This window comes from Hyperolius riggenbachi, chromosome 2 (genome assembly GCF_040937935.1).
Source record: "Hyperolius riggenbachi isolate aHypRig1 chromosome 2, aHypRig1.pri, whole genome shotgun sequence".
In the NCBI taxonomy this organism is placed as follows: Eukaryota; Metazoa; Chordata; class Amphibia; order Anura; family Hyperoliidae; genus Hyperolius; species Hyperolius riggenbachi.
Genome location: NC_090647.1, coordinates 337,076,407 through 337,089,187, shown reverse-complemented (window position 1 = coordinate 337,089,187; position 12,781 = coordinate 337,076,407). Strand labels below are relative to the sequence as shown.

Below are 12,781 nucleotides of genomic sequence, written 5' to 3'. Positions count from 1 at the left end.
AACACATAAGTAGATAAATACTTGATCTACTTACATAACACATGTATTGTACACGTTTTTTGATTTCAGTGAATGTTATATAGTAAATAACGAGAATTATGTTCCTGGTGGGGGCCATGTCTTTTGCCCACAGTAAAGGCTAACTTGTGATGTCATTTCTGCTCTTTACTTTTTTTTCTTGTCTCCTCCAATCACTGAGTCACCTCAGCCTTGCTTGTAAACACGAGTAGGGGATCAGGTTTCAGATAAGCAGCAGACGGGGAAATAAAGGGAAGAGGAATATATTCTTGATAAAAAGAACCCCCAGCATGCAATTCTTTGGCACAGACTACTAAAGAGCCAGTGCTCTTAAGGTATATGATAACCCCAAATCATAACAGCAGAAAATGATTTGAATGCAGGATTAGCATCTTTATCACTTAATACACTCAGACCAGTTGCTGTTGAAATTTGATTTTTATGGTGATGATACCGCTTTAAAGGAAATGTCCAGACAGCCCCCCCAAAAAGATTTGCTTACCCAGGGCTTCCTCCAGCCCCTAGCAGCTGCTATGTCCCTTGCCACAGCTCCGCTCTCAGCTGCTGGCTCCCGGCAGTACACGCCACACAACGTGCGAGTGATTGACAGTGGTGTGGTGCTCGCATAGGAGTGCCACTGTCAATCACACGACAGGTCCCAATCCCTGACGTACATCACTAGTGTGTATGCACCTTTACACGAGGTTAGGTAAAGAGTTAGCCTAGTTGGAAGGTAAAGGGGCACTATAGCGGAAAACTGTAAATAAGAATATGTGCAAACATCTACAAATAAGTACATTTTTTTCCAGAGTAAAATGAGCCATACATTTTCTCCTATGTTGCTGTCACAGTAGGCAGTAGAAATCTGACAGAAATGACAGGTTTTGGACTAGTCCATCTCTTAATAGGGGATTCTCAGGAAGGCTTTTATTCTTTATAAAGACATTCCTTAAAGAGAACCCGAGGGGGTTCTGACAATGCTATCAACATACAGAGGCTGGGTCTGCTTATATTGCCCAGCCTCTTGCTATCAAGATTCCCCCCTTAAGTTCCCCCTGCACTCTGCTATCCCCCATAAATCACAGCCGCGCTGCCGACATGCAGTGTCACAGCAGGCTGTGTTTACCTCAGTCAGTCTGCGTGCGCCCACGCTTCCTGCATAGTTCCGGTCCCCGCCCACGTCCCTTCCCTCCCCACTGATTGGAGGGAAGAGATGCAGGCGGGGACCAGAGCGATGCAGACTGACAGTACAGATGTAAACACAGCGCGGCTGATTTATGGGGGATAGCAGAGCGCAGGGGGAACTTGGGGGCATCTGGATAGCAACAGAGGCTGGGAAATATAAGCAGACCCCAGCCTCTGGATAGTATTGTCAGAACCCTGCCTCGGGTTCTCTTTAAAAAGGATTTAAACAATGATGCTGGCCAGCTTCCCTGCTCAATACAGTTTTTTTGTTTTTGTTTGGGCAGTTGGAGAGCGACTGCAATTCACTAGGTGCTTTTGAAAATAAATATATTCCTGAGAATCCCCTATAAAGAGATGGACTAGTGCAAAACCTGTCACTTCTGTCAGATTTCTACTGTAAGTGAACGCAACATAGGAGAAAAGTAATTTATGGCTCATTTTACTCTGGGGAAAAATGGACTTGTTTACACATTTTAAATTTTACAGTTTGCTGTAGTGCCCCTTTCAGTGGATTACATAATGCAGGTGTTGACCATAATTATTGCAATAAGTTGGCTATTTTCCCAAAGGTTCTTATATATGGGTAGTCCCAGAAAATGTGGAAGAAGGTTCCTGAAGGCTCCTGACCTCTTCAGCAGGTTGTAATGGTAGTTTCACATAATCGCATTAGCAGTGTGACATCTGTTGGCATAACATGAGGCATGCTGTGCAGCACTGGATAACGTGTGTTTGTAGTTAAAGTGGATCCGAGGTGAACTTTTACTCATTGCATAATTGTTTTTATTGTTTATATAGCATTCCTCAAGCCAAAAACTTTTGTTTTAATACTTGAATTCCCTATAAACTAAACAAGCCACGCCCACAGCTTCTCCAGAGAGCCTTGGCAGTAGCAAGGGCTCATGGGAGCTCAGTTTGGGCAGGAGGAGGTGTTATTAGCCATTGATTTCAGAGGCAGAGGGGAGGAGGGGATTAGGTTTTTTTCACAAGCTGAGTGCTGAAGATGCAAATAAGCCTGCCTCTGTGTAATGTTTAAAAACAACATGGCTGCTGTCATTGTATCACAGGAAGACCTAATCATATTCTATTAAATCTGTTTGCAGCTAGATTTGCTGTGTAAACTATCTAAACTTTAGATAAGATATATAGACAAGTTACTTGTTTATAGTTTTTCATCTGAGACTGAGCTCCCATGAGCCCTTGCTACTGCCAAGGCTCTCTGAAAACCTGTGGGCATGGTTTAGTTTATAGGGAAGTAGAGTATTAAAACAAAATAATTTGGCCTGAGGAATGCCCTATAAACAATAGGAAAGGAACACAAGTATGCAATGAGTAAAAGTTCACCTCGGATCCACTTTAAAGCAGATCCAAACCAAACTTTTTTTTTTAGTTCAAAATATTTAGTTGCACCACTCTGACGCATACAAAGATAAACGTTCCTTCAAGCCTATGAGCATTTCAGTGCATGCTTTTCACCCTTCTCTTTTCACAACTAGGGTTATACAGGTGGCAGCCATTAGCAATTCCTCCATTGCCGGACACTACTCCACCAGTTTGCTGGATTTTGTCTCGGCAATATGAAAGGAAGGGAGGAGTTTCTCCTATAAATGTAAAATATTTTATATTTGTCATCATGCAGCTGAAAAAAGGCTGCTATTTATTATTCTAATTTAGAAAATAGATTTTATTTCTGAAATCTTGTATTTTTAATTTGGGTCCACTTTAAAGAGAATGTTCACGCAGCTGCAAAAAAAAAAAAAAAAAAAAAATCACTTACCTGGGGCTTCCTTCAGCCCGTGGCAGGTAGGACGTGCCCTCGGCGCCGCTCCGCAGGCTTTCGGTCTTCTCTGGTGGCGCGCCGGGCTTCTTGTGCACTAAAATGCGCCTCACGCCGGTGCGCTGACGTCATTGGACGTCCTCCGGGCTGTACTGTGCAGGCGCAGAACTACTGGGCCTGCGCAGTACAGCCCGGAGGACGTCCGCCGTCAGCGCGCCACAGTGAGGCGCATTTTGGAGTGCATAAGAAGCCCGACCTGGAAGCCGGCCAGGTTGGGTGTACCACCGGAGAAGACTGGGAGCCTGCGGAGCGGCGCCGAGGGCACGTCCTACCTGCCATGGCCTGGAGGAAGCCCCAGGTAAGTGGATTTTTAATTACCAATTTTGGCAGCCACATGATCAATTACACACCACCCATATGGGGAGACACTCAGGTACTCCGAACAATATTCAACAATTAAACTAACAACTGGAGTGCCTTCATGTGCTTAAATACTTTTTATTCATAGCCTGCAAAATATTGTACAAAACATGGTTCACATGACATCTAAAATGTGAGCTCTAATGATAATATCCTACTGTCCCTATGATGGTACATTACTGTGTTGATCACCCAGCGTGAGCCTATGCAAATCAACCGGTATACCCAATCATACCTGGACATGTGTGGGCTCTCCACCTGGCACATACCCCGAGGCCTCCTCACTCACACACCAGTATCAGTGCACTGTTGCTTTAAGATGAAACTTTTCTTCAACGGACAAGTCCTTAGCTTTCCTATGGTTTTCAATGACCTGTCTAACCTGCAAACAATGGGGATATAGCCACAATTAACAACTTCAATATCTTTCCTTTCTAATCTCCATGTTTCCACAAGTCAGTAAACGCCTCAATATAAATTGCCTACACTGGCCAGCAAAAGATCAGTCCACTGCTTCTCATAGAGCTGTGCGGCATCTACAACATCCTCTATTGCACTGTATGACTTTGTGTGCAATGGTTTACCATGTGCTGGTATGTTACTCACGACTTTCCTGCAGCTTCTGCAATCTTCAGAGGGAGCTACGCTCAGGGCTTCTCCTTATCAGCAGCCGCCCGATGCTAAAGTCGCATCACTTCCCACGCTTCCTGCTCCAGTCTCATAACTTCTCACATGCGGAGGAGGTTATTGGTGCAGCCTGGCGTCCCGGGTAATGAGCGCTCACATGTCTGCCTAGCCCTGCCCACAGGGCTTTCTCAAAGTATGGGGTTTCTCAAAGCCATTGGCTAGGGAGGTTTTGAGGGGGTGTGGTCTTCAATATATAGGAGTTGCAGGTGGTTTAGGGGGTCATACGGTCTCGAGAAAGCCCTCAGAGGGGCGAAACGATCGTCGACCAGCCTATGCACCACCTTTACTACCTCCTGATTTATAAGTATTGCTGTTCATTGTCTTTTACCATTGATGTTTTTACTGGAAGAAACTCATTAAAGTTTTATTGAAGTCCTAGATGGCGAGTTGCTCCTGGATTACTTTTCTCTGTTTGCAAGTTTTGTACAATACTCTGCAGGCTGTGAATAAAAAGTATTTAAGCACATGAAGACACTCCAGAGGCAAGTGGATTTGTTTGGGGTTTTTTTTTGCAGCTGCGCGGATATTCCTGTTAAAGTGGATTTGAGATGAAAAACGAAGTATAACTTGTAGTTTGGGCAGGAGGAGGTGTTATTAGCCATTGATTTCAGAGGCAGAGGGGAGGAGGGGATTAGGTTTTTTTTCACAGGCTGAGTGCTGAAGATGCAAATAAGCCTGCCTCTGTGTAATGTTTAAAAACAACATGGCTGCTGTCATTGTATCACAGGAAGACATCATATTCTATTAAATCTGTTTGCAGCTAGATTTGCTGTGTAAACTATCTAAACTTTAGATAAGATATATAGACAAGTTACTTGTTTATAGTTTTTCATCTGAGACTGAGCTCCCATGAGCCCTTGCTACTGCCAAGGCTCTCTGAAAACCTGTGGGCATGGTTTAGTTTATAGGGAAGTAGAGTATTAAAACAAAAGAATTTGGCCTGAGGAATGCCCTATAAAGTATGGGGTTTCTCAAAGCCATTGGCTAGGGAGGTTTTGAGGGGGTGTGGTCTTCAATATATAGGAGTGGCAGGTGGTTTAGGGGGTCATACGGTCTCGAGAAAGCCCTCAGAGGGGCGAAACGATCGTCGACCAGCCTATGCACCACCTTTACTACCTCCTGATTTATAAGTATTGCTGTTCATTGTCTTTTACCATTGATGTTTTTACTGGATTACTTTTCTCTGTTTGCAAGTTTTGTACAATACTCTGCAGGCTGTGAATAAAAAGTATTTAAGCACATGAAGACACTCCAGAGGCAAGTGGATTTGTTTGGGGGTTTTTTTTGCAGCTGCGCGGATATTCCTGTTAAAGTGGATTTGAGATGAAAAACGAAGTATAACTTGTCTATATATCTTGTCTAAAGTTTTTAGATAGTTTAAACAGCAAATCTATCCGCAAACAGTTTTAATAGAATGATTTTCTTACTGTGATACAACAGCAGCCATGTTGTTTGTAAACATTACACAGAGGCAGGCTTATCTGCATTTTGAGCAAAAAATCCTAATCTCCCCCCCTGAAATCTCTGCCTAGTAATAGCTCCCCCTCCTCCTGCCCAGGCTGAGCTCCCATGAGCCCTTGCTACTGTCTGAAAGTGCCTTGGCTCTCTGAAAACCTGTGGGCGTGGCTTCTTTAGTTTATAGGGAATTAGAGTATTAAAAGAAAAACAAAGTATTTGGCTTGAGGAATGCCCTATAAACAATAGGAAAGGAACACAATTATGCAATGTGAAAACGTTCATCTCGGATCAACTTTAAACATTTACTGAATAGTTGCTCAGCCCACCTGCCAAGATAGCATGCAAATGAATAGGGAGGCCGGGCAGCTTCTTTCTATATAGATCCTTTTCAAGAAATGTTTTTGTAAAGAATAAAATTCTGAGAATCTCACTTGAGAGATTGGATTAGTCTAAAACCTTTCAGATTTTTACTAATCTAGGGAAAAATGTTAATGCATTTTGTATTCTAACTTTATCATAATGGTGTTCCTTTAAAGGGAACCCAGGGTAAGCCTTGGGTTAAAGACATACTTATGGAAGAGGGAATCCTCTAGGCTTCCTGTGTTGTCCTTGTTGCTGCCCACTGGAATGCCAAGGCTGTACACCTCTTCGGCAGGGGCTTGTCTGTGCAAGCAAGCCCCTGCCTGTGCAGTAGCAGGGCCCCGCTCACTGATCCTTTTTACAGACAGGCCCTTGTCTAATCTTCAGTGGTTCAGCACTCAGCAATGAGACTGGAGAACAGCGGTGGAAGCCTATAGGATTCAGTGCTATTCCCTCCTTAAAGTAAACCTGAAGGGGGAAAAAAAAGTGCCCTGTGGAGTACTTGCCTTCAGGAGGGGAAAGACTGTGGATCCTTAACAGACTTTTATGCTGGATACACACCATGAGTTTCCGCGTCGGACGCGTCCGTCGATATGCATCGATTCGATCATTTCCGAGCGCATTTCGATTATTTTTAGGTCGAGTGCCATGTAAAGTATGGCAAATCGACCTAACGATCCATCGAACCGCGAATAGGACATGTCGGAAATAATCGAATCGACGCGTATCGACGGACGCATCGAACGCGGAAACGCATGGTGTGTATCCAGCATTAGTCTTCCTCAGCAGAGTAGACCCAGTGCTGGCACCCCTGAAAGTCCCCTTGTTGCTGCCATGCACAGGCACACTAGTTAGTGGCTTTCTGCTCAGGCTCCGACAAATAGCCGAGCCCAATCAGGTCTGCTCTCATGCGCAAGCTTTCTGTACCTGTGCAGTAGAGCGGACCCAATCAGGCTTGGTTATTTCCACTGGAGCCTGAACGGAAAGCAGTTATTGCACCAAAAGTTATTAGTTGGGGGGGGGGGGGGGGGTGACAAAGTTGGATTGGGCTGCTGGAGGAGGATGGGGAAGCCTCATTAGGATCCAGATGCTTCCCACTCCCAAGGAAAGTTTTTATAATTTAATGTTACAGGTACACTATACTGTATGCTGTTTTCCTGACAGAGAGGGTACCACCAAATCTTGGAGGCAAGATTTTATTAGCCTTACCAAAGAAAGAAGTGGCATATTTCATAGAGCAAAAAGCTATAAAAAAATTTTCCTTTGCTTTCACAACACCAATTTCCTTATATGCAATGAAGATTAAAGCAGACCTGAACTGTTGTACAGGAGAGAAGAACACAGTGAAATCCACCCTGTATGTGTTCTGGTTCTCCATGAGCTTGCTGGGAAAACTAACTCGTTTATAGAGTGCAGCCTGTCTTATGATCCCTTCTCAGTAAGTAATGAGCTAGTGTAATTTGAGCTGTCTGCTGAGCTGAGAGCTAATATGTAAACACAAAGTTAAACATTACTAAGCTCACAGCAAACCAGGAAGTAACTACATTACATCATCTCTGAAGGAGCTCTATAAGCTGTAACAAGGTAATGTTTTTCTGTAAAGTTTATTGTGCTGTTGCTTATCTTTTAGAACAGAGAAAGTATTGAATTCAGGTCTGCTTTAACCACTTCTGTATCACAGGGTTTTTTGCTGATCGGTGCTGCGTGGGCTCTCCAGCCCGCAGCACTGATCAGCTGGCAGCCAGGGCGATCAGACTGCCACCCTTTTTCCCCACTAGGGGGATGTCCTGCTGGGGGGGTCTGATCGCCGCCGGCTGCTTGCGGGGGGGGCTCTTCAAAGCCGCCCTCCGCAGCGCTTTCTGGCCTCCTTCCCCTTCCCTCCCTCTCCCTCCCCCTGTGAGCGGCGCAGGACGGATTTCCGTCCTGCGCCTGATGGGATAGGCTTTAGCCTATCAGATGCCGGCGATCCCCGGCCAATCAGAGGCCGGGGATTGCCGATCTCCTCTACGACGCTGCTGCGCAGCAGCGCCGTATACATGTAAACACCGGGGAAGATCTTCCCCGTGTGTTTACATTTACCCTGCGAGCCGCCAATCGGCTTGCAGGGTGTTCACGGAGACACCCTCCGTGAGCTGACATGGCGGCCGTTTCCATGGAATCCACTTCAGGATTCAGGGGCGTACTTATACGTACGCAGAATCCTGAAGTGGTTAAAGGACCACTATTGCACAAATAAGAAGTATGATTCTTCAAGTAAAATGAGCTGTAAATTACTTTTCTCCTATGGTGCTGTCACTTACAGTAGAAATCTGACAGAACCAACAGGTTTTGGACTAGCCCATCTCTTCGTGGGGGATTCTCATCTTTGTTTATTCTCAAATACACTTAGTGAATGGCAGTTGCTCTGTCCAACTTCCAAAAAATTGTGCATGCAGCAAGGAGGGAGGCTGGACAGCATCACTGTATAAATCCTTTTCAGGGAATGTCTTTATAAAGAAAGCTTTGCTGAGAATACCCCATGAAGAGATGGACTAGTCTAAAACCTGTAAGCAGCAATATATGGGGGGAAAAAAAGTAATTTAAGGGTCATTTTACTCTACAAAAAACAATTTTTATTTTAACATGCATTTTAAATTTTACAATTTTTCACGATGGTGGTCCTGAATCTATTGCAGTGTACATGCAGCACACTGCGACTGATTTCAATATTGGCATCTTCCAGTAACGGGTGTATTGCAACGCACAATAGCTCATCCTGGCCTGGATTTACATCATAGGAGCCTATAGGCACAGATGTCCTGGCATCCTAGACTTCACCCTTCATGAACCTAAAAACACCTGCCGAAACGCACCACAAGTGTGCTGGCTGGTCCCGCTGTCACTTCTCCCTTGCTCTCATTGATGGCTACAGAAATCCCTTAGCATTAGGTAGCCAGAGGTGCCCCCAAGTATTAGTGGAATGTGGAGAGCTGGGTCATTTACACTCTCATCCAGGACTCTGCATAGGGAAAAAGGGAGGTATGCACTAGGGAAGAAGAGTGAGCCGGATCTCCATCAGTAGTCTGTTGGCATGTGCCTTATGGTAAATCCAGCCCTGAGCTTATCACCATTTATTTGTAACATGGGTAAAATGTGCACGTTGTCTTGCAGTGCACAGCTCAGCTTGTGTTGTTACAACAGAATGAGACACACCACAGAGCCAACTCGGCGATGTGAATGGGACCATTGAAGCATCTTGCTGTGCAATTATAACCTGTTATAATGCACTCTAAGCATTGATAGATCTTTATACGTTAAAGATACACTTTATGATGCAAGTACAATATACAGTTCTGATTAATTTGTATCAAAGTTGTATTTTTTTAAGTAGATACATATCTTAGTGCATAACAAACTTTAGAAGACATAATGACAGACAAACTGAACACATACTGTACAAAAGCCACTAGGGATGGATGGTCAGGATTATGCAAATGTTATGCAGAAATGTATGCATCTTAAACATTTAGGGTGTGATTCCACTTAAGCGGCACGCGTCTGCGAGATGCAAGCCGGCTCTTTTGGGTCTGCGGGGAAAGCAGACGAATCCCAACAGCCGCGCCGTGCACGACTATGGGATCCGCAGCCTCCCGCGCCGATTCGGATGGAAAAGCCGGCCGAATCACTAGCGGTAGCGATTCGGCCGACGTTAACATTGCACCCTATGGCAGAGTTTCCCCGCACTATTCGCCTGCGGGGAAACTCTGCGGATTCGCGGCGCTTTCCGCTCCAGTGGAAACACGCCCTTACCTGAGAATCCCTACCAAGGTGGAATTCAATTGGTCCATTTTCAAATTGCATATAATTTGCATCTGTAATGACCACCTGTAAGTCAACTACTTGAAATTTTCTGTTATTTTTTTTAGTGCATTCTGCAAAGATTTCTTCATGAAAGTTTGATTGCAGTTAACAGTGCTGGTTAAAGGTCCAACATGCGACAAAGTAATCTGAAAAAAAAAAATTCATATACTGTATATTATACATGTACAAATGTAAGATGTGTCGGCTGCTGAAGTATCAGTTCTAAATAAGGGTCTCGGATTTGTTCCATCTAGCAGCATTAATATGTTTAACGTGAAACTTGATCTGTATAAATATACTAGAAAGATGAAGTGGAGATTATGGCATAGCTTAAACAGACCACAGAGAGGATTGACAGCTAATGCTTCTCAGATTGACATCAGTGAAAAGATCCCAGATCGTTTGAAATCCAGGAGTAAAGCTGATCCTCCCTTAACGTGTGATACCCTGGATCTGTTTGAAAAATTGGTGTTAAAAGAAACTGAGAAATCCATCAGAACCATTAAAGGAAGAAGACAGTACAACATGTCTAAGGCTGAAAGTACTGCTCTGAGGGATTTAAGGGGAACTCGTCTATAATAATTAAAAAAGCTGACAAGGGGGGGGGGGGGGGGGGGGGCAATTGTAGTGCAAGACTGGGCAGATTATATTAAAGAAATTAAAGGACAACTCACTGACATTAATATGTATAGACCGCTCGCAAGGGATCCTACCAACCAATTTAAAAGTGAAGTAGACACATTACTGGATGGGGCAGCAGAAACAGGGATCATTAGCAAAGAGTTGGCAATTTCACTAAAAAAAGAAACTCCAAGAACCCCGGTTTTCTATACCTTGCCAAAGGTGCACAAGGATTTACTGCACCCCCCTGGACGCCCAATAGTATCAGCTGTTGACTCCCTTTTGGAACCCCTGGGCATTTATGTTGACTTCTGGTTGCAACCGATTGTGAGATCGAAATGTTCGGTGTCTGAAAGACACTACACATTTTCTTAACACATTAGGTCAGATGGATCACAGGGAGATTAAATATCTTGTAAGCATGGATGTGGTTAACCTTTACAATAACATAATTCATGAGGAAGCTTTAGATCAGTGAAGAATAAGCTTATGGTTGATAATAGCATATCAAATGAGATGCTTTTGTTTATCATGTCCATCCTTGAATTTAGCCTCTCTCATTCCTATTTTAGGTTTGGAGACTAACATCTGCAGACCCTCGGCGTGCCAATGGGAGCCCCTTATGCCCCTACGGTGGCAAATCTAGTAATGTCCGATTTTGAGGACATCCAGTTTTTGGGTGATGAGGCACCTGGGAGCATCCGAGGGTACTGCAGATTCATAGACGACCTGTTCTTTGGATGGACGGGATCTGAGGAGGAGCTTGGCCTGTTTTTCCAAGAAATTAACAGGAAACATTCCACCCTTAAATTTAAGATGGAGTATAGCGCGGAGACACTTCATTTCCTTGATGTGGAAATTAGAAAGAAAAGCGACGGATTCGAAACCGATTTGTATCGTAAAAGCACCGATAAAAATGTTTTTTTATTGGCCAGTAGTTGCCATCCGAGACCATTGATTAATGGTCTACCTAAGAGCCAGTACATTCGGTTAAAGCGTATCACGTCTGATACGTTATATTGGAGGCAGGCTGAGCTCCTCACTCAGGAATTTGTAATAAGAGGGTATGATCAGAGAAGATGTGAGGAGTTAGCGGTAGAGGTGGGAGCTATGAATAGGGAAGCACTGAGAACTTATGGTGTACAGAAGGATGATAATGACACTAATGTAAATTTTATTACGACATTTTGCAGGGAGTCCTCAATTCTGCGGGACAATGTCCTCCAGTTTTGGCCGCTGGTGGAGGCGGATCCTCAGCTTGCCCAGATCTGCCGAGCACCCCCTAGGTTCGTCTACCGTAAGGGTAAGTTCATTAAAGACCAATTGGTTAGGGCGGACATTGGGAGATCTAAATTACCCGGCCAGGTGTTTTTGGGTACCCCTAGGAAAGGGACCTTTCCATGTCTCAATTGCCAGCATTGCAATGGCATCATAAGGGGGCCCAACGTACAAAGTACTAGATCGGTTAAGCCGGTTCCTATTAGAGATTTCGCTACTTGCGATTCGACAGGTGTTGTGTACTTAATCAAATGCCCTTGCGGTCTGTCCTATGTTGGCCAGACCTCAAGGGACATTAAAACTAGACTCAACGAGCATAAGGGCAACATTCGCCACCCCGAAGCGTGTAAAAAGAAAAAGGATGAGGAGAAAAAACGGGAATATCCCCTCGCACGCCATTTCACGGAATTTAATCATGGCGTGAGCCAGCTTCGATGGCAGGTACTCGAAGTGGTTCAGCGCCAAGAAGGTAGAGAATTTAGGAGTGCGCTGTTGCGGCGTGAGGCTTGGTGGATGGACAGGTTGGGGACGCAGTCCCCTAGTGGCCTTAACGAGGACTTCAGTTTAAAGTGCTTCTTATGATAAATGGTTGTCCTTTCAGGAGTAAGGGTTAATGTTCTGGAAAAGTTTTGTGCCCGCCCCTTAATGCTTTGGAGGGGTGTGTCAATATGTGTGTGTTTATATGAAGGTTTAAGTTTGTTCAGATGGTTAAGCACTTGAGAAAGGGCATGTAGCCTGAAACTGTGCTTTTTTTGTCTGCTGTATAACCGCATACATTATTACAATAAATTCTGAAGATTATTTTTGCAAGGGTTGAGTCCGGAATCGATTGATTGTGTATGGACTGGATTATGATTGGAGGCTTGATGGACCTCCTATGATTATCTGTGACTCCCCGAGATTAACAGAGTGATTCCTGAGGTCTGTGGACAACCCCCGTTGTGTTTGTCAAATGTGAGAAATACACATGTTCAGTAAGAATTTCATGCATGTGAGAAACAAAAGAAAAACTGATATGACTTGCATGTATAAAGCACATTTGAAGGGCTTGTTCACACTAAGGGCGGTTTCACTTTTTTTTAAGTGCTGGTGATTTTTAAAATCACGTTAAAAGCCCGTGTGCAATGTAGCTGTATGTGA

General features: G+C 44.2%; 1 protein-coding gene across 5 annotated transcripts in view; it reads right to left on the bottom strand.

Moving 5' to 3' along the window:
- Positions 1-9,238: 9,238 nt before the first annotated feature.
- The window catches only part of FANCE (FA complementation group E), a 55,345-nt gene continuing 51,802 nt past the window's right edge, over positions 9,239-12,781 (bottom strand). For all 5 annotated transcript variants that reach the window (XM_068269393.1, XM_068269394.1, XM_068269395.1 and 2 more), the window contains one exon: positions 9,239-9,888. In XM_068269393.1, coding sequence (XP_068125494.1) covers positions 9,778-9,888 — 111 coding nt within the window. In that variant the 3' untranslated portion in view covers positions 9,239-9,777. The remainder of the gene's footprint in view (positions 9,889-12,781) is intronic.